At 47.2% G+C, this 22,472-nt stretch overlaps 1 protein-coding gene across 3 annotated transcripts in view; it reads left to right on the top strand.

The window, feature by feature from the left end:
- The window catches only part of ARHGAP39 (Rho GTPase activating protein 39), a 142,645-nt gene that overhangs the window by 114,031 nt on the left and 6,142 nt on the right, over positions 1-22,472 (top strand). The window contains exons 6-10 of one of the 3 annotated variants that reach the window (XM_039364908.1): positions 2,980-3,072; positions 12,014-12,087; positions 17,442-17,641; positions 19,097-19,188; positions 22,136-22,305. In XM_039364908.1, the coding sequence (XP_039220842.1) occupies positions 2,980-3,072; positions 12,014-12,087; positions 17,442-17,641; positions 19,097-19,188; positions 22,136-22,305 (629 nt within the window). Of the gene's footprint in view, positions 1-2,979; positions 3,073-12,013; positions 12,088-17,441; positions 17,642-19,096; positions 19,189-22,135; positions 22,306-22,472 lie in introns of those variants that run through there. The other 2 variants (XM_039364909.1, XR_005559333.1) reach the window with 2 other exon arrangements.

Here is a 22,472-nt window from a genome sequence, read left to right as displayed (position 1 = left end):
GATAGATGATAGAGATAAATAGGCTAGATAGAGAGATAGAGTAGATGGATGAGAGAGAAAGATGATAGATGACAGACAGACAGATAAACAGACAGACAGACAGATATAATAGACCAAAGGTCTTCAGACTTGGCCCTTTCATGACTTGAGGACTTCAACTCCCAGAATTCCTCAGCCAGGCATGCTGGCTGAGGAATTCTGGGAGTTGAAGTCCACAAATCACAAAAGGGCCAAATTTGAAGACCCTTGTGATAGGTGATTGATAAATGATAGATAGATGATATATATATAAATAGGCTAGATAGAGAGATAGACTAGATGGATGAGAGAGAAAGATGACAGACAGACAGGCAGGCAGACAGACAGATATAATAGACCAAAAGTCTTCAAACTTGGCCCTTTCATAACTTGTGGATTTCAACTCCCAGAATTCCTCAGCCAGGCATCCTGGCTGAGGAATTCTGGGAGTTGAAGTCCACAAGTCGTAAAAGGGCCAAGTTTGAAGACCCCTGTGACAGGTGATAGATAGGTGATAGATAAATGATAGATAGATGATATATATAAATAGGCTAGATAGAGAGATAGACTAGATCGATGAGAGAGAAAGATGACAGACAGACAGGCAGGCAGACAGACAGATATCCTCTGCGTTCATTGCACACTCCTTGATTGGGCAGTGATTGATCCAGGAAAGATAACATACAGGTAGTCCTCGACTTCAATGACCACAACTGAGGCCCAATTTTCTGTTGCTCAGCTTTGCCCCATTTTACGACCTATCTTGATGTGGTTGTTATGTGAATCGCGGCCGCTGTTAAGTGAGGAACATGGTTGTTAAGTGGATCTGGCTTCCCCTTTTGACTTTGCTTTTCTGATGGTCGCAAAAGGGGATCATGTGATCACTGGGTCACGTGATCAGTTGCCAAGTGGCGGTTTTGATCACGTGACCCCTGGGGATGGCTGCCACGGTCGTAAGTGTGAAAAAGGATCACAAGTTGTGTTTTTTCAGTGCCCTTGTAACTTTGAACAGACGAATCACAAAGGTGTTTTTTTTCCAGAAGGCAACTGGACTCTTTTTGTTTTTTCTTTGAAGACATTTCGCTTCCCATCCCAGAAGCTTCTTCGGTTCTGAAGTCCTCCTCCAAGAAGCTTTTTCCAGAACCGAAGAAGCTTCTTGGATGAGAAGCGAAACATCTTCAGAGACAGGATGTTTAGATGTCTAATCTAAAGCAAAGAAGAAACAGGGGAGACATGATAGCAGTCTTCCAGTATCTGAGGGGCTGCCCCAAAGAAGAGGGAGTCAAGCTATTTTCCAAAGCACCTGAAGGCAGGACAAGAAGCAATGGATGGAAACTCATCAAGGAGAGAAGCAACCTAGAACTAAGGAGAAACTTCGTGACAGTGAGAACAATTAACCAGTGTAACAACCTGCCTCCAGAAATCGTGGGCGCTCCATCACTGGAGATGTTTAAGAAGAGGCTAGACAGTCACTTGTCTGAGATGGTATAGATCAGTGGTGGCGAACCTAGGGCACAGGTGCCAGAGGCGGCACGTGCCGTCGCCCCAGCCTCGCCTCCCCCCGCGACCCCCTCCTCTCCAGCAGCCCCCCTGAAGGAGAGTCGCTCTTGAGCGTGGCCCACACGGAGCAGCGCAGCCAGGGACATGGCAGCCAGGCAGTGTAGACAAGACTCTGCCCTCACACCCCATCACGCATAGTTGATGCTGCGGGGCGCGGGCAGAGGGTGTGGCCGCCATGGTGCTGCTAAGCTGCCTGAGCGATCAGCGGCGGGCCCTGGAGGCCGTGAGTGGTCCTGTGGGCAGGTGGGGCAGGGGATGGGGGGCAGAGCGGGGGCCGGGCAGGGGGGTGGAGCAGGGGCAGGGCCAGTTTTTGGGCACTCGGACCCTAAAAGATTCACCATTACTGGTATAGATTCTCCTGCTTGAGCAGGGGGCTGGACTAGAAGACCTCCAAGGTCCCTTCCAGCTCTATTCTATTCTATTCTTACCATTATTCTATTCTATTCTATTCTATTCCATTCCATTCCATTCTATTCTATTCTATTCTATTCTATTCTATTCTATTCTATTCTATGCCTTATTCTATTCTATTCTATTCTAATCTAATTATTCTGTTCTATTCTGTTTTGTTATCATTATTCTATTTTTATCATTATTCTATTCTATTCTATTCTATATATTTTTATTCTATTCTATTCTATATTTTTATTCTATTCTATTCTATTCCTATTCTATTCTATATTTTTATTCTACTCTACTCTGCTGTGCTCTATTCTATTCTATTCTATTCTATTCTATTCTATTCTATTCTATTCTATTCCTTAATTCTATTCTATTCTAATTTAATTATTCTGTTCTATTCTATTCTGTTCTGTTATCATTATTCTATTTTTATCATTATTCTATTCTATTCTATATATTTTTATTCTATTCTATTCTATTCCTATTCCTACTCTACTCTACTCTACTCTACTCTACTCTACTCTACTCTACTCTACTCTACTCTACTCTATTAACAAGAAAGTCCAGTTGCCTCCTGAAAAAAAAAAAACACCTTTGGGACAAGGGTGACCTGGACGGCTGAGACTCTCCATAGATTGGTTGCTAAATAAACTGTTGTTAAGCCAAGGACTACCTGTGATAGGCTGGCGATAGACCCCAAACGGACTCCAAAGGAAATATTTCCGAGTTGCGTTTTCCTGCCCTTGACGAACTGTTGTTGTTGTTGTTGTTGTTTTAATTGAAAATCAAAACCTATTTCATGGTGGCTACTCTGGGGCTTGGCGTCCCAGGGCAAGTTCCTTCTCCTTCCTGGATCACCTGGCCAATGATGGAGGAGGCCCAGGACCTTCTGAAGAACGTTTTTGAGGGGATGAAGGTTGGAAATGCGCCCTGCCCCCACCACCCTTTCTGCCTTTGTCCTTCCACCCCGTCACCCTCACCCTTCTCTTTGTTCCTCAGTTACTCAACACATTAAAGAGCTCCTGGAGAGAAAGAGTAAGAAGAAGTCCAAATTGAGAAAAAAACCCAAACCTTATGTTGAAGACCACGATGGTAGGGCCTTGAGCTCCCAAGTTCTCCTTTAGCAGCTTCTTCTCCTTAGTCTAGTCAACATCTCCCCCCTTTTCTGCACCTTCTTGGCCTCTGCTCCATCTAACACGGCTTCCTTCTTCTCCTAGTTGCTAATTTGGGGGTGCTCCTCTGGATCCTGATTTTTTTTGGGGGGGGGGAACCCACTGCTGTTCACATTTTCCCCAGCACCTGCTGACCTCAATCTAATCTTCCAAGGTTCCCCTTTTGCTCATGGTCAAGGCTGGCTGTGCCACAGGTTACTGTTTGCAAGCATGTACCACCTCACTTGGGGAGGGGGATGTGGGGGCTGAGGATTGAAAAAGGGAATTGCAGTTTTCCTATCCAGGAAGCGGGGGGAGGGGGGGGGCGACCTCCTTCCATTTGTCCATCATCTGCGTCACGCCAAACCTACCTATGATGTAGGTTCACGTGCGACATGGCTGCGCGCCGTGAACCTCTAGCCCAGTGGTTCTCAACCTTTTTAATGCCATGACCCCCCAACTGGTCATAAGCCGAGGACTACTCAACCGGTCGTAAGTCGAGGACTACTCAACTGGTGCAGCACTGTTTGCAGACTGGGGCTTTTGGCAGGCTCAGCAGGGCAGAGACAGCCTGGACAATTCCTATTGGCTTTGGAAAGCCAATAGAATTAGACTCTATTCAAGAGAGTCTATTCTATTGGCTTTCAAAAGCCAATAGAATAAAAGGGAGTAGCACAGCCAAGGAAAAGGGGAAAAAAATGGCGGACTGTGTTGTTTGGCGACCCCCGTGAAATGGTCGTTCGACCCCAGGTGGGGTCCCGACCCACAGGTTGAGAACCACTACTCTAATCCAAATGCAGGATTTGACTGCATGATAAAAGTTACTTCTGGCAAGGGTCCCCAACCGTGGCCACTTTAAGACTGGTGGACCTCAACTCCCAGAATTCCTCAGCCAGCCAAGCTGGCTGAGGAATTCTGGGAGTTGAAGTCCACTAGTCTTAAAGTGGTCAAGGTTGAGGACCCCTGATTTATGGAGCCCAAACCATATTATGACTGGCAAAGTTTGATATGCACGACCCAGCTGATGGCAGTCATCTTGACCAGGGGTCTCCAAACTTGACCACTTTAAGACTATGTGAACATCAACTCCCAGAATTCCTCAGAATGCTGGCTGGGGAATTCTGGGAGTTGAAGTCCACAAGTTGGGTTCCATAAATCAGGTTGGAGTCCCCTGATTTATGGAACCCAAGCCATAGTGTGACTGGTAAAGTCATTCTGACCAGGGATCTTCAAACATGACCACTTTAAGACTATGTGAACGTCAACTCCCAGAATTCCTCAGAATGCTGGCTGGGGAATTCTGGGAGTTGAAGTCCACAAGTCACCAAGGTTGGAGACCCCTGATTTATGAAACCAAGCCATATTATAACTGGTAAAATTTGAAATGCATGATCCAACTGATGGCAGTCATCTTGACCAGGGGTCTCCAGACTTGACCACTTTAAGACTATGTGAACGTCAACTCCCAGAATTCCTCAGAATGCTGGCTGAGGAATTCTGGGAGTTGAAGTCCACAAGTCTTAAAGTGGCCACGGTTGGAGACCTCCGATGAAGAGAACCCTACAGACAGAAAGCAGAGGTGGAGAGCGCTTGCAAAGGGCACCTGGGGTGTAAAGAGGAGGGTGGGGGCAAAGTCTGAGTGTCCACCTGCCTGGTCAAAGGTTGGGTATCCCGGCCAGAAGACAATCTCCCAGGGCCCAGTCCACCATCTGTCAGGTAAGAAACAGACCAGGCTTAACAATGGTATCTCCTTTCTGCTATGGATCAGAGTTGAAGCCACTGGGGTCCTGTAGAAGTCACAGTGATGTCACACCATGTGTGATCATCTCTTTCTATATCTGAGAAGGTCCATGGAGGGTGGTGGTGGTGGTGGTGGCTTCATAAGATGTCTCAACTCTAGGCTACCTCAACAAGAGATGCATCACTTGAGCATCCTGGATGAGAAGATCTCTCTCTCTCTCTTCCTATGAGTCCCTGGGTGCTCTCTGAGCTTGGATGTTTTCTTGCAGACGTCTTATGACCCAACTAGGGAACATCATCAGTGTTTGAAGAGAGGGAGGTTGGGTGCTGGGTGCTTTTTGAGCTTGGTTGTTTTTTGGCCAACGTTTCATGACCCAACTAGGGAACATCATCAGTGCTAGAAGGGGATAAGCTTGGGTCTTTTATGTTTTCTGAGCTTGGTTGTTTTTTTGCCAACATTTCATGACCCAACTAGGGAACATCATCAGTGCTAGCTATATTTGCAAGCTCTGAACAGATGCTAGAAGAAGGCCAGCGTGTTTGAAGGAATTGAAGAGGGGTTGTGCAAGGTTCAACGCCCTTCCGAGTTGCGTTCGAATCTTCCATTGTCCTAACGGGCAGAGCATAAGAATTGAATCAATGCACAAATGTCGCCGAGTATAGAATCTCTGTCCTTTGTGCAATGGCGACATGATGTGTGTGACATCACCATGGCATGCTTGTGCACATACACACACGCACACCCCCCCCTAGATATCTGTAGCATTGAGTATTTGGGGTTTTCTCTTCTGCTTTGGCCCAATCAGCTGCTGTTGGGTCCGGAAGTAGAGCTAGTCACCAAAATACAGATATTGCTCAACTTAACGAACACAATCGGGCCCCAAATTTCCATTGCTAAGTTGCTCAGTGAGTTTTGCCACATTTTACGACACTCCCCCCCCCTTTGCCACAGTTGTTTTGCGGCCTTCAAGCGAACCAAGTCAGTGGGGAAGCCGCTTCACTTAACAACTGGGGTCTCTGTCTGAATCCCCACAGCAATTCACTTAACAAGCCAGGTCATGGAAGGATGCGTCACAGCCATTGTTGTGATTCCGTGCCAGCCTGTGCTCCCAACAGCAGAGTCTGAGAAATCTGTGGAGGAGGCATTTGAAGGGCCATCAGGGGCAGAGGGAGGCTCTGATGAATTACAGGACTCACGGTTTGATGCAGAGCCTGGGCCCTCCAGTCGTGGTCCTGATGAAGCTCAGCTGTGTGAGGAGAATGAGTCAGAGGACTCACACCTGATGGACATGCTAATCGATGCTCGCACACGTCGTCAATTAGCGAGAGTAAATCAGCAGCAGTCAATGCGACAACTCCAGGGCAAAAGGAGAAGGCACTGAGAGGCAACGCCTTGCGACTGCTGTATAAAAAGAGGAGGTGTGGGTGGTGCTGGGTGCTGAAGGCAACCATTTGTAAAGTACTTCTTTGGATCCTGGTCCATTCGTCTTGCTTGTGACTACTCTTCTGTTTGCATCGTGTTTCCTGTGGACTATTTCCTTCCTTTGGACTTGAGTTTTGCTGTTTGTGTTTTGGACTATTTGGCAGGTTTGTCACCCATATTAAAAGGGGTTTGTTTTGTTTTAAAGTCTCCAGCCTATTTTATCAACAGGGGTTTGGTCCTTGTGCCTTTAACAAGGATGGCAATAGGCTGGGATAGAACAGCCATCTTGATCAGCCACAGAGGTTTTGGCCTCACCTGTGGTCGTTAATTCGAGGACTACCTGTGTTCTGGGTTTTTTTTTTCTCTGCCAGTGTTCTGTCCCAGCCTACGTGAGTCCTTGTTCAGCTCCCATGGAGAAACCCTGCTTCCAACAAGTAGGCTGGAACCGCAGGAAAAAATCAACAATCCCCCTTTTATTATTCACAGACCTAAGTCAATGTCCAAGGCAAACAAAACACAGTTCACAGAAACTCAATTCCTCAACACGAACGGTTGCCTTTGGCCAGTAGCACCTCCCACACCTTCCCTTTTATTATGCAGCCCAGACGTGGCTTCCTAATGCCATCTCCTTTGCCTTTGGAGCCGCCCCATTGCATCCCTTTGCCCTACTCCAGTGGTGGCGAACCTATGGCATGCGTGCCAGAGGCGGCACTCAGAGCCCTCTCTGTGGGCACGTGTGCCATACTCCGGAGATGGCAACTGTCCCTCTTCAACCAGCCGCCCGCTAACTTGCTGAGGTCCCACATGGCCGGATGCATCCCAGCATGGCTGGTTTCCCTCCCCCCCCCGTCCCATCCCTCTTGGCCTCGCAGGCTCTTCTTTTCCTGGGCACGACCCACTGCATCGCCTCCTCAGCTGTCGGCCCTCTGTCCGGCTCAGAAGCAGCTTCTCTGAACTGCTAGCAGCGGTCTGCGGAGCTCCAGAGTGCACCAGTTGAGGGGCCAGCAGGCTGTGGCTGCTGACAGATGCTGTCAGCCCCCATGTGCTCGCTGGCCTCTGTGTGCGGGGGCCGATGGGTTCAGGCAGCAGCTGCCCCGCCCCTGCCTCGCCTTGCCCTGCGACAATGGCACCCCTGCCCTGCCTCGCCTCGCCTCGCCTCACCCTGCAGGACGAGCCTCCTGCCCACCGCCCCACCTGCCAGAGACCCCCTGGACCTCCCCCAACCCTGCCCAGCCCCCACAGGCATCCCTCCCCACGAGCAACATTGAGGTGACCACGCCTACCTTGGCCACACCCACCCAGTCTGCCATGACCACCACAGCCATGCCCACCCAGTGCCCACCTGGCACACTTCTCTTGCCTGCGCATTCGTGCATCCGGGATTTGTCCCAGCTGTTCTTCATCACTGTCCAACTCAGACTCCCCATACAGCTGTATCTCAGCCTGAGCGTGAGTAGAGGGGCCGGGCTCCTCGTCCGACTGTAAGTCTTGGAGCTCCTCAGAGCCTTCTTTTTTTTTTTTATTAAAAAGTTTTTTATTTTCCATTTATTCATACAAAATACAATTCAATTGACAAGATAAAATAAATTCCTAACCATTGGTACCACCTGCCCATTCCCCCCAGGCCGCGTCCACCCTCTCTAGTACCTTCCCTACTTCCCTCCTCTTTCTCTCCTCCCCTCCTACTCTCTTCCCCTCCCCTTCTCCTCTAACCATCCTACTTCCTCCCTGCTCCTTCCTCCCCTCTCATCCCTCTCACACACATGAAGGCAGCATAGGGGAAATGCCCAAGCGTTTACCGTGTCTATATTATCGTTACCCACCCACTCACCCACCCACCCACCCTCAGCCCTCCCCCGCTCGCTTCCCAGAGCAGAGTACAGAGTTATTAATAAGAAAGTTAACAATAATAAAAAAAAGGAAAAGAAAAAAGAAAAGAAAACTTCATACTTAACCTTTAAGTCCCCTTAAGTTGTCATATAAACAAATCTCTACAACAGTTGCTATAAAATTTACTCATAAAGTAAATGAAACTTTGTAGTCCCATACTTTTTCTGAATATAATCTATCCATCTTCTCCATGCAATAATATATCTTTCTTGTGTATGATCCTTCAGATAAGCAGAAATTTTTGCCATTTCTGCAAAGTTAGAAAGTTTAAATCTCCATTCTTCCAAAGTAGGCGACGAATCTTTCTTCCAATATGAGCCTACTAGTAACCTCGCTGCAGTTAATAAATTCAACATTAAAGTAGTTTCTTTGTCACAAAGAAAGGAACGCCTCAGAGCCTTCCTCCGACTCTGATGTCATCCAAGCCTTCTTCCTCCTCCTCTGAGTCCTCGGACTCAGCTGCCGGGTCCACCGGCTGGCGAGCAATCACAACAGCCAGCCTTATAAGGAGTGTTTGTAAAGGTGGGGTTGCAGACAAACTCTCTCCTGGGTTGTCATTCATTGCCCAGGATTGGTGCAGGACGTTAACTGTGACAAGGATGTAACCTGCCCTTTCCAGACAAGACCCGTTTCACAACTGATGCAAAAGGGGGGGGGGGGGGGATGAGCAAAAAGCATAATTTTCGCCTATAATCTCCGGTTTTTGTTTTTTTTTTTTGTCCTGGAAAGCTGTGCATGTCAGGTGCATGGAAGAAAGGGAGGGAGGATCAAAAAAAAAAAAAAAAAAAAAAATGCTGACTTTTTTGACCTACCTGGACCCACATCCCGGAGCTTCCTGCTTCCCCATAAACCAAGGGCCGATTTGAATATTTTGAGGCAAGCCGAAAGGCTGCAGCCTAAAAGTGCATTTATTAAACTTCGGTCGCACCTGCTAAACGTAGCTGCTTGGGGGGTGTGTGTGTGTGTGTGTGTTTCCCTCCACGCAACGTCTATCCCAAGGCAAATCAAGGTTAAAGCTAACCATGCGTAGCCTATAAATAGTAAATTGCAACCGGGAGGAAGGAAATGAGGACCAAAGGCACGCTCGCTGGTGTGTCTCTGCGCGGACACACAAACGCACGTGTTCTCCTCCTGGGCCCCCACCTCGTGGTGCCGATCTGGGGAAGGGGTTAAATTAATCGCAGTTAGGTTAAGTTAAACCACAGTTAGGGAGGTGAGGAATCGGAATCAGCTGACTACCAGGCAGTCCTCGACTTTACGACCACAATGGAGCCCCCCCAATATCTGCCATTATGTGAGACATTTGTTAAGTGAGTTTTGCCCCAATTGACGATTTTTCTCTCCACGGTCGTTAAAATGAATCACTGATCAGTTAATAACCTGGTTGTTAAGTGAATCTAGCTTCGCCATTGACTGCTTATCAGGAGGTCACATGACCCCGGGACCCAGCAACGGTCGTAAGTAGGAACCAGCTGCCCAGCGTGGATCGTGTGACCATGCGGGAGTCTGCAAAGGTCATAACTGTGAAAAAAAAATGGTCGTAAGTCGCTTTTTTCCACGCCGTTGTAACTTTGAACGGTTGCTAAGGGAACTGTTGTAAGATTAGGACTGCCTGTGCTGAGTGTGTTGTGCGGCTTGGCACCGCCTCTGCTGGTAGCCGTCCAACGGGGGTACCAATTTTGCAATCCGAGTAGAGGTAATCCTTGTCTTATGATCACGATTGAGGCGAGGATTCCCATCAGTAAGCGAGGCAGTTGTTCAGGGAGTCACAGGTAGTCCTTGACTTACGACTTTAATTGGGATTGGAACTTCCATCACTAAGCAAGACAGTTGTTCAGCGAGTCGCAGGCAGTCCTCGACTTAATGACCACAATTGGAACTGAAAAGACTGTCCCTGAGCGAAGCAGTTGTTAAGTGAGTCGCAGGACATCCTCGACGTAACGACCACAATTGGAACTGGAATGACCTTCACTAAGCGAAGCAGTTGTTAAGTGAGTCACAGTCTTTGACTTATGACCATGATTGGGACTGGAACTTTGGTCACTAAGCAAGGCAGTTCAGTGAGTCGCAGGCAGTCCTCGAATTAATGACCATAATTGGAACTGGAATGATCATCACGAAGCGAAGAAGTTGTTAAATGAGTCACAAATAGTCTTCGACTTACGAACTCGACTGGGACTGGAACTTCCGTTGCTAAACAAGACGGTTGTTAATCGAGTGATGGATTGAATTTTGACCAGGTGAGCACGGGGATGTTGCAACGGTCGTTAAGGCTGAAAAATGGTCATACGCTCCTTTTTTTCCCACGTCGTTGTTATTGCGAATGGTCACTAAATGAACTGTTGAAACTACGGGCAGTCCTGGACTCGCCCCAGTTAGTGACCATTTGCAGTGCCAACGGGATTGGGAAAAGCAATCTTTCAATCCATTTTTCACCCTTGCGGCCGTTGCAAGCCTCCCTGCGCTCACCGGATCAAAATTCAGACGCTGGGCGACTGACTCGTACTTACGACGGTTGCAGCGTCCCGGGGGAGGGGTCACGTGATCCCCTTTCGTGACCGTCTGAGAAGCGAAGTCACCGGGCAAGCCCGTTTCGCTTAACGACCGTGTGACGTAACTTAACCATTTCATCCGTTCACTTCCCGACGGTGGCGACGAAGATCTTAAAAATGGGGCAAAACTCGCTTAGCAAATGTTCTCCCTTACTGACGGAAACGTCGGGTCCGATTGTGGTCATAAGTCAAGGACTACCTGTCGACCATTGGGTAATGGAGCAGGTGTTCCTCGTGGCTTGGAGGTCATCTCCGGGCCAAGGCTGATCATCCCTTCGCTTTGGTCCCTGAGGGTTAGCCGTAATTCTCCTGGATTTGAAGTTCGTGGCCACTGAGGAGCAGGCAGAAGAAGAAGGAAGAGTTGGCCAAGGGTTGACTTGATGGGACTCCAGAGAAAGATGCTAGGATGGGAGCTTCTCCGAACAGCGTCTCAGCCCCACAGGAGTCCTTCTTGAGTAGGGACGTCAGGAAGATGCTCAAGACAGATGGGAAGAAGGTCTGCTTGCCCTGGGACCTCTTGTCTACTGTCCTCCAGCTCATGGTTGCCCCATGGTTGATTTTTCAGGAGGCCACTGGACTTCCTCCTGTTTGTCTTTGAAGACTTTTCGTTTCTCCTCCAAGAAGCTTCTTCGGCTCTGACGGGATGGTGGGGGAATGGAAGGATTTATACTCCTTGCGGACAGCCGGTAATTTGCATCCTTTGGGAGAGTCGTTGAGGCCACTTGGAGGTTTATCCAAGTCCACATTCTGGACAGCTGGTTTGACAGAGGGGTCAAAGAGGCCATCTGTGTCCAAATTGAACAGCCCTTTCTCAACAGAGGTTGAGGGATACGGCATCATCTGTCTCCAGTCTACAACACAGAGAAGGCTCCACACCCATTTGCACCACTCAGGTGACCCCGAAGACATAGATAAACCTCCAAGTGGCCTCAACGACTCTCTAAAAGGATGCAAATGACCAGCTGACTGCAAGGAGTATAAATCCTTCTGTCTTCCATCATCTATCCAGAGTAGAAGAAGCTTCTTGGATGAGAAGGGAAACGTCTTCAAAGAAAAACAAGGAAGTCCAGTTACCTCTTGAAGAAGCACCTTTGGGATGTGGGACCTCTCACACAGGACACCTCTCTGGTTGCGTGGCTTCTTCTCAGTCAGCTGCTTGGGTCTCTCTTCTTAGCCTCTTCCTGTGGGGGTGGCAACTCATGAATTGACTTTGCTCTGACTTTTTTTTCTCTTTCTCTCTTTCTCTTCCTCTCTCCTTCCTCCCTTCTCTCTTGTAGGGGTGGCGGTAAGCACTTACGCCAAGTATTGTTACAGCAAGCTCCAGAAAGCAGCGTTGACGGGCGCTAAGAAGGTATCTTTCCCCCCCCCCTCTTTTGTGTTGTCCTTCGAGGTGGCCTTGGGAGATGGGAGTTGTGTAGCTCCATGAGCCTGGAGCATGTGGACGATTGGGTCAAAGTTGGAAGCCTAACCCAGGGGTCCTTCAACTTGGTCTTCAAACTTGGCCACTTGAAGACTTGTGGACTTCAACTTGGTCTTCAAACTTGGCCACTTGAAGACTTGTGGACTTCAACTCCCAGAATTCCCTAGCCAGCCATGCTGGCTGGGTAATTCTGAGAGTTGAAGTCTACAAATTGGGAGTTGAAGTCCACAAGTCTTCAAGTGGCCAAGTTTGAAGACCAAGTTGAAGTCCACAAGTCTTCAAGTGGCCAAGTTTGAAGACCAAGTTGAAGTCCACAAGTCTTCAAGTGGCCAAGTTTCAATTCTGGAAGTCCACAAGTCTTAAAGTGGCCATGTTTGAAGACCAAGTTGAAGTCCACAAGTCTTAAAGTGGCTATGTTTGAAGACCAAGTTGAAGTCCACAAGTCTTAAAGTGGCTATGTTTGAAGACCAAGTTGAAGTCCACAGGTCTTAAAGTGGCCAAGTTTCAATTCTGGGAGTTGAAGTCCACAAGTCTTAAAGTGGCCATGTTTGAAGACCAAGTTGAAGTCCACAAGTCTTAAAGTGGCCATGTTTGAAGACCCCCCCCAAGAAGGGTTCCCCAATCTTGACCTTGATGGATCTCAACAAGTGAGCCAAGACATCCAACTCAACCTTCTGGCCCTTGTCCTTTGGCTCCAGAGGGGAAAGTTGGTGGAGATGTTATATCTCAAGAGCTTCCTGTCCAGGTGTCTTATTGTGCTTACCAACCATTGTTTCCTCAAGGAGCATAATAATGCAGGAGATTTCAAGGTTTAAGAGGACATCGAGGAGACTGGTTCAAGGTTTAAGAGGACATGGAGAAGTCCAGAATCAGAGGCCACCCAAAACGTCCCAATTGTGGGCTTTTTTCTGTGTTTGTTCAATATATACAAGCACCATCTCAACGTGTGTGGCCTCTGGGCCGCTCACCAGGTTTACAAAAAACAAAACACTTATAAAAGAAAAACCAGTAAAAGAAATGAATTTTTTTTTAAAAAAAGCAGTTGGCCATTAACCATGAAACATAGAAGGTGGGAGAGGACCAGCCGGTAGATGAGAACCATCTCACCAGCTCCAAGCCTTCAAGAGATCCCCAAGTCTAATAACAGGGCCGTCTTCTTCTTTGGGGTCCACCAAAAGGCCAGTAGATCTTGTGCCAGACCTCAAAATGGGTAACTGGGCGTTGATTCCATACTTGTGTCCCCCTTCTGGGTATTTTTGACCCACCCCTTGCAGATGCTCCTTAGACATCCAGAATTCTATGTCTGACGAGAAGGAAGGGGCTGGGCGGAAAGCAGGAAAGACCCCTCCCCCAGTTAGGTAGTGCTAATAGAAGAGAATGTAACTCAGGGGTGAATTGTGGGGTCCTTGGTGCTCTCTGCACTTGGTTGTTTTCTTGGAGACGTTTCATGACCCAACTAGGTAACCTCATCAATGCTAGAAGTGAGTGAGGTTTGTGGAGAGGAGGGAGAAGGAGAGGAATGGGAGGGGGAGGAGGAGGAGGAGGAGGAGGAGGGGGACTGTGGGGTTCTTGGTGCTCTCTGCACTTGGCAGTTTTCTTGCAAACGTTTCATGACCCAACTGGGTAACACCATCAGTGATAGAAGGGAGTGGGGTTTGTGGAGTAGGGGGAGGGGAGGGGAGGAGAAGGAAGAGGATATGATTAAACTCATAATAATATTTTTTAAAACTTACATGCCACCTAACTCTCTGTGACTGGGTGGCTCACCACAATTAAGCAAAGAAAATACAATATCGGTCTAATACACTTTCTGTATTCTCCCTGGAAGCCTGCTTTTGAAAGCAGAAGATAGATGATAGATGTATTGGATGGATGGATGGATGGATGGATAGATAGATAGATAGATAGATAGATAGATAGATAGAGAGAGAGAGAGAGAGAGAGAGAGAGATATAGAGAGATAGAGAGATATGGATGGATAGATGAATAGAGGTAGGTAGGTAGGTAGGTAGATATGGTTGGATGGATAGATGAATGAGATAGATAGATAGATAGATAGGGATGGATGGATGAGATAGATAGATAGATAGATAGATAGATAGATAGATAGATAGATAGATAGATAGATAGGGATGGATGGAAATAGATAGATAGATAGATAGGGATGGATGGAAATAGATAGATAGATAGATAGATAGATAGATAGATAGATAGATAGATAGATAGATAGATAGATAGATAGATAGATATGGATGGAGATGGATGGATGGATAGATAGATAGATAGATAGATAGATAGATAGATAGATAGATAGATAGATAGATAGATATGGATGGATAGATAGGTAGGTAAAATAGGTAGATGGGAGGGATGGGTAGGTATGTATGTAGATAAGATGGATGGATAGATGGATAGATAGATAGATATGGATGGATAGATGAATAGAGGTAGGTAGATAGATAGATAGATAGATAGATAGATAGATAGATAGATAGATAGATATGGTTGGATGGATAGATGAATGAGATAGATAGATAGATAGATAGATAGATATGGATGGATGAATGAGATAGATAGATAGATAGGGATGGATGGATAGATAGATAGATAGATAGATAGATATGGATGGAGATGGATAGGTAGATAGGTAGGTAAATAGGTAGATAAGGGAGGGAGGGATGGGTAGGTATGTATGTAGATAGATGGATGGACGGATGTAGATAGATAAGAGATGGAAGGACAGGTAAGTACGGAGATAGGTAGATAAGATGATGGATGGATGGATGGATGGATGGATGGATGGATGGATGGATAGACAGAGAGAGACACAGATATAGGCAGGTGGACAGACAGACAGACGATGATGGATAGGCTCAAAAGGTTCTGCTTCAGGCTTCTCCCAGGCAAGCCCCCCCCCCCGTCTGCCATTCACCCCTCCACGCTCACACATGCAAACCTGGGCAACACCCCATGCTCGCATGAAAGGAATTGCATGTGAACCTCCGAGGGTCTCGGTGGGCTCCGATGCCAGTCCTTGGCATCCACAAAGAGTTGCGCCTGAGCCCAGAAGACCCCGGGGCATCCAACTCTTGCGTTAGTGGGATTTGTGTAAGAAACTCCCCCTCCCTCCTCCTGGATTGCTGGGATTGTCCGGCGCTGAATTGTATTCTTTGCTCATCCTAAATAATATGCCTTTCCTAATTTCTGACTCGGGGCTCAGCTACCGCTGGCACAAGGGGCGGTTGAGCGCGCGCACGCTAACCAGCCACTCACGCGGCCCGGTGTCCAAGAGGCCACGGCCCATTGGTTGTGGACCTCTGGATTTGAGGGAGAGCAAAGCCAGCGCAGAAAGTTCTGGCTTCTTGGCATTGTACCATGTCAATCCATCACAAAGTTTGACATGCTCTTTCTTCTTCTTAAACCCCTTCTATCTTCTCCACCACCTTTTATCTCCTACTCATTTGAGCTGATGACCTTCTGACGAGGAAGGTGGTTAATGGGCTGTGGCCTCTGGTTAATGGGCTGCTTCCCAGCCGATGGGGATGGCTCTCGGCCGTTCTCCACCAAAGTCACACTGAAGCACAATGTGACATCCTTGGGTGTTTCCCTTTGCCCATGGGGGGGCGGGCGGGCGGGCAGCCCATTCAGCCACTTCTTAAGTCTTGTGGCCATCGCCTTTGGCCACCCATGCTGGAGTCAGGGTGCCTCTCTGTGGCCAACATCTGGATTGCAGTGCAAAATGCTTTGTTTCCACACACACACACACACCCCAGAGAGATGAGACGGGGTTAAAAGTTGGCTGGGAACATTATGGTTTGAGGCTGGATCCTGGTTTCCGAAGACGCCCTCGTGGGTTTGTCAAAAGGTTTGTTTGTTTAGGAAAATTCATATAGCCGCTCAGCTTACTCTCTATGACTCCAGGTGGCTTGCAAAGATTTAAAAAAAAAAATCTAATATCAAGTGAGCTGAGTGCAGTACTGCAGGCCACTTTAGCTGACTGTGTTCAGCAAGTCAGCGGTTCAAATCTCACCGGCTCAAGGTTGACTCAGCCTTCCATCCTTCCGGGGTAGGTAAAATGAGGACCCAGATTGTTGGGGGCAATGTAAATATATATATATATACATTGCTTACTGGTGTACACCGCTTAGAGAGTGCTTGCACTTAAAGCGGTATATAAGTCTCATAAATAAATAAATAAATAAATAAGTGATCAATACCAGTAACTCCTCACCACCCTGACGACAGCAATTAATCAAAGGAACCACTGGATGGGCTCCCTCCCACTCTGGGTTGCCCAGGACCTTGGGAGGAACCAGGGCCTTGGGAAAGAGGGTCAAGGTGGGGGCCAACTTGATCTCTGCAGGAATGTTGGTGTGACTAGTGCCCAGCCTCAATCCACGCATAAATGCATACTTCTTCTGAACACATCCCGATCCTTCTGTCCGTCGTCGGTCCGCCCGCCCTGGAGATCTAGTTCAGACATGTCAAACACAAGGCCCGGGGGCCGGATGTGGCCCGCGACATGGTTTCATGTGGCCCGCGAAGCCATCCTGGAAACAGTGACGGAATGGCCCCCGCTGCCTTGGCCCCAGCCGCCCGGGAGCCAATGTACAATTTTGTGGTGGCCATCTATGCTGAAACGCAGTCAGTCTTAGCTCCACAAGGCCGTTTGGAAACAGCGAGGAACCAGCCCCTGCCGCATCGGTCCCACCCCCTGGGTGCGCGCTGGGGAGATGTCACCCTTTGTGAGGAATGAAGAAATGCACCATCGCCTGGAAGTGGCCAGCAAATGGCCCTCGCCTACTTCACCTATCCGGCTTGATGGGCTCCAGGGAGGGGTTTCAGCAGGCAGTGAGGCTCCTTCAGTGGACCATGCCTTTGCACTTGCCCTGGTCCCACCTCCTTCTGCCAGAGACCCTCAGATCTATCCCACTCCTGCCCAGGCCCCCACAGGCACCCTTGACGTGAACGATGTAGAGCTGGCCACGGCCACCCAGTAGGCCACACCCACTCCATCTATGCCCACCAAGTAGGCCATGCCCACCTTGGCCACACCTACCCCTCCCCCCCCAGGACAACCACAATGCTGATGTGGTCCTCAATGAAATTGAGTTTGACACCCCTGATCTAGTTCCTCAGCTCCTTGGGTGGGTGGGTGGGTCGGTAACGGTGTTGGTGTCGGCGTTGTTCGTGACCGTGCCCCAGATCCTCGGAGATCCGTCCCACCTGAGCTTGGTGACATCCAATTCATGCTGTGCGTGTCCCCCATGTGCTCCTTCCTGCAGGGTCTGAAGAAGCCGAACATCGAGGAGATCCGCCATGCCAAGAACGCCGTCTTCAACCCATCCATGTTTGGAAGCTCCCTGCAAGAAATCATGAACATGCAGAAGGAGAGGTACCCAGACAGCCAGCTCCCGTGGGTGCAGACCAGGCTGTCGGAAGAGGTCCTGGCGCTCAACGGAGACCAGACCGAAGGCATCTTCAGGTAATTATTCAGCCCTTTCTGTTTCTTTCTCATTTCTTCCACCTCTTTTTTTTTCAATTCTAATTCCTTAACTCCAGATTATTATTATTATTATCGATCATCGCACAGTCAGCCAGATGTTCAGACTGGATTTGGCATTTTGTCTACCTATCGAGTCCTTACCCAGGACCTGGGATAGGCAGATGTGGATGTTTGATGGTATTACAGATATCGTCGCAGGATGGAAGCAGTTCCTATTATTATTATTATTATCGATCATCACACAGTCAGCCAGATGTTCAGACTGGATTTGGCATTTTGTCTCCTATCGAGTCCTTACCCAGGACCTGGGATAGGTAGATGTGGATGTTTGATGGTATTACAGATATCGTCGCAGGATGGAAGTAGTTCCTAGTAAGGCCGCCTTTTGCAATTGACTAATAGCGAATTTGTCAATGCCGATGATTGTGTTCAAGTGGTGCTCCAGTTGTTTTGGGATTGCACCCAAGGCGCCTATTACTATTGGTACTACCCTTGCTTGCCTTTGCCACAGTCTTTCTATTTCTATTTGTAGGTCTTTGTATTTTGTTATCTTCTCCAGTTCTTTCTCGTCTGTTCTGCTGTCTCCAGGCACTGCCACGTCCACTATCCAGACTTTTTTGTCTTTCTTATCAACAATTGTTAAGTCCGGGGTGTTGCAGGTGCTTGTCTGTTTGAATTCTGAAATCCCAGAGCAGTTTAATTTTATCATTTTCTATGACTCTCTCTATTTTATGATCCCACCAGTTCTTGCTTACAAGCAAATGATATTTTTTGCAAATCTTCCAATGCACCATTGTTGCTACTTTGTCATGCCGCTGCTTGTAGTCAGTCTGTGCAATCTTCTTGCAGCAGCTTACTATTATTGTTGTTACTGTTATTATTATGGTTATGGTTATTATTATTGTTTGTTATTAATTATTATTAACAATTATTACTATTATCAATTATTGTTATCATTATTAATTATTATCATTATTGTTATTATTAATAACTTTGAACCGTCACTAGATGAACTGTTTTAAGTCTAAGGATACTTAATAAAAAGTTGGAAGGGACCTTGGAGGTCATCTAGTCCAACCCCCTGCTCAGGCAGGAAACCCTACACCATTTCGGACAAATGGCTGTCCAGTCTCTTCTTAAAAACTTCCAGTGTTGGAGCATTCACCGCTTCTGGAGGCAGGTTGTTCCACTGGTTAATTGTCCTCACTGTCAGGAAGTTTCTCCTTAGTTCTAGGTTGCTTCTCTCCTTGATGAGTTTCCATACGTTGCTTCTTGTCCTGCCTTCAGGCGCTTTGGAGAATAGCACAGACACAGGGGGGGGGGCGCAGGGTGTGTGAAGAAGACCGGCCGGGGTGTCTTCCTGGCTAGGAGAAGTGAGACCTTGGCCTGACGTGTCTTCATTTCTCTGAGGAATTCCTTTCTTCTTTTCCGCAGAGTTCCTGGAGACATTGACGAAGTCAACGCCCTCAAACTGCAGGTGGATCAGTGGAAAATTCCCACCGGCTTAGAAGACCCCCACGTTCCCGGTGAGGGTGACCACCGTGGAAGGACATTCTCCGTAGGACTTGTTGGTCTTTCTCCTCCTCCAGCAGGATCTGCCCCTGGGCAGGGATGGAGAAGCCGTTTTTGGGGGGGGGGAGGTTGACTCCCTTAAATAAGGGGAACAATTTCCCACCCCCCACCCCCTTTTGGCTTATAAACTGGTATAAAAGATACAGGAAAAGGCACAGCCCTCTTATTTAATTCCTAAACCGACTGAATATATACCCTGCGGGTAATACGGGCGGGAAATATTGGTTAATATGTATTTTTTTTTCCCCGACGCAGGTAATTGCTCGACTTAACGACCAGAATTGAGCCCAGGCTCAACAGACGGTCTTTAAGTGAGTTTTGCCCCGTTTTATGACCTCCCTTGCCACGGTCGTTAAGCGAATCGCTGTAGTGGTTGAATTAATCACACTGAACCTGGATTCCCCCCCCCCATTGGCTTGGCTTGGTGAAAAGGTCGCAACCTTCATAAATACGAGCCGGTTGCCAAGGGCCCGGATTTTGATCCCATAACCCTGGGGACGCTGCGACCGTCATAACTATGAGTCAGTTGCCAAGCGCCCGGATTTGGATCACGTGATCCTTGGGGATACTGCAACGAGGCTTAACAATAGGAATTTTGGGCTCAACTTGGCCGTAAGTCAAGGACTGTCTGTACTGACTTAAAGAGTTCACTCAATCCATGGTATCCATGGTTACAATGAACTCAAATTAAACAAATGAACCAGAATATCTATCTGTCTGTCTGTCCGTCTGCCCGTCCATCCATCCATCCATCCATCCATTTATCCATATGTGTCTGTCTGTCTCTATATTTACCTACCTACCTACCTACCTATCTCATTGTGCCCATTTACACGTTAATACACACACACACACATATATAGTATTTTTGTGTGTTTGTGTGTGTGTGTTTATCTATCTATCTATCTATCTATCTATCTATCTATCTATCTATCTATCTATCTATGTAGGTCTTTGGTTATTCGGGTTTTCTCCCACGTAAAATTGGATCTATCTATCTATCTATCTATCTATCTATCTATCTATCTATCTATCTATCTATCTATCTATCTATCTATCTCATTGTACCTATTTATACTTTAATATACACACATATATAGTATTTTTGTGTTTGTGTGTCAGTCTGTCTATCTGTCTGTCTGTCTATATGCTTGTGTGTGTGTGTGTGTGTGTGTGTGTGTGTGTGTATATATATATATATATATGTTTTTATTTTATTCACTTATAAAATACAAAAACACAAAAGCAAATAATAGGGAACAAAAGAAAGGGAAAGGGGAAAAAGAGAAGTGTGGAAAAAGCAGGGAAAAAGAAAAAAAATAGTGTTGACGTCCGACTCCCTCTGTTCCAGTAAAAGAAGGCATTAACATCCAACCTCAACTCTACATAGCACTATGAACTAGCCATTTCCATATTGACCAATCAATCTGACCCATAAAACCCAAAATCAAAGTATCCTTTTTTTCTCCCCACCACGAGCACAAAGTCCAGAAGCGGTTTCCAAGCAGAAACAAAAGCACTGATATATTTTTTATCAAAACTCTCAGTTTAGCTCTCTCTGCCAATTCTGTCAGGTTTCGTAGCCCTTCGTCCAGGGTTGGAATCAAAACAGCCTTCCCCTTTTGTGCTCAGAGCAATCTTGCTGCCGTCGACATATAATAATAATAATGATGATGATGATATAATATAATAATAGGAATATAATAATAATGATAATGATGATAATGATAATGATAATAATAATAAAGTTGGAAGGGACCTTGGAGGTCATCTAGTCCAACCCCCTGCTCAGGCAGGTAATCCTATACCATTTCGGACAAATGGCTGTCCAGTCTGTCAGAATCCAATTATATTTCATCTTTAATTATCAAATATAGAAACTCCCAATTCTGCCATCTTTGGATTCTGCCATAAGAGGGAGAGAAGGGGGAGAACAAAGGGGCTTTATGGCCCTCACTTCCTTCAGTACACTTCAAAGAGCTGAATGCTGAATTCAGCTCTTTGAAGTGTTAGCATACCAAAGGAGGGTATTTGCCTTTCATGTAGTTATCTGAAGTCTCCATCCAGACGGAAGAAAGAAGAAAGGGGGTGGAATTGTGATACTTGAAACTATCACTGGAAGGGGGGTTGATTGGGTGGGACTACTGGGGAACCCCTTAAAACCTTGAATGGAAGAGCTTGAACCCCAAGTCCTGTCTAGCATGCCTGCAACCATTTTCTCTTAATAAAGGATTCCTGTTGGAAGAATTATTCCAAGAGTTCTGTCTTCTTAAGATGCAAAGTGGGGTGGGTCCTTACACAGTCTCTTCTTAAAAACTTCCAGTGTTGGAGCCTTCACCGCTTCTGGAGGCAGGTTGTTCCACTGGTTAATTGTCCTCACTGTTTGGAAGTTTCTCCTTAGTTCTAGGTTGCTTCTCTCCTTGATTAGTTTCCACCCGTTGCTTCTTGTCCTGCCTTCAGGCCCTTTGGAGAATAGCTTGACTCCCTCTTCTCTGGGGCAGCCCCTGGGATATTGGAACACTGCTATCATGTCCCCCCCCTCCTCTTCATTAAACTAGACATACCCAATTCTAGCAACCGTTCCTTATATGTTTTAGCCTCCAGTCCCCTAATCATCTTTGTTGCTCTTCTTTGTACTCTTTCTAGAGTCTCAGCATCTTTTTTATATCGTGGTGACCAAAACTGGATCCAGGATTCCAAGTGTGGCCTTACCAAGGTCTTGTAAAGTGGTATTAATACTTCCACTTTACAATGCCTTGGCAAGGCCACATGTGGAATATATAAAATCAGAGTTTCAAATTATCCCCCCCCCCCCGAAGTCTTTTTCCCGTTAGACCCAGAAGGAAAGTTTCTGGTTTATTCTCCTGGGATCTTTCTGACTCCTGACTTTTCTCCTTGCAGCCTCCTTGCTGAAGCTCTGGTATCGTGAACTTGAGGAGCCCCTGATCCCGCACGATTTTTACGAACAGTGCATCACCCACTACGAGAATCCTGAAGCTGCCATCGCCGTCATCCACTCCCTGCCGAGGATCAACAAGATGGTGCTTTGCTACCTCATCCGCTTCCTCCAGGTAAGGCAGCGCCAAGAGTCCAGCGTGCGGGGGGTGGGGGGCGTGTCCCCTTGACCACACCTGGGCTGAGAACGCACACCTGGAACGTAAGCGTGATCCCAAACGTGCCTCCTGCAAACCTGTCGTGCCTAGAGGGATGGGGTTGGTCTGGCTTTCTCCACCTACAC

This window comes from Crotalus tigris, unplaced genomic scaffold (genome assembly GCF_016545835.1).
Source record: "Crotalus tigris isolate CLP2741 ecotype Arizona unplaced genomic scaffold, ASM1654583v1 scf7180000019926.259901, whole genome shotgun sequence".
NCBI classification, from domain to species: Eukaryota; Metazoa; Chordata; class Lepidosauria; order Squamata; family Viperidae; genus Crotalus; species Crotalus tigris.
This window is presented reverse-complemented; position numbering and strand designations above follow the sequence as displayed.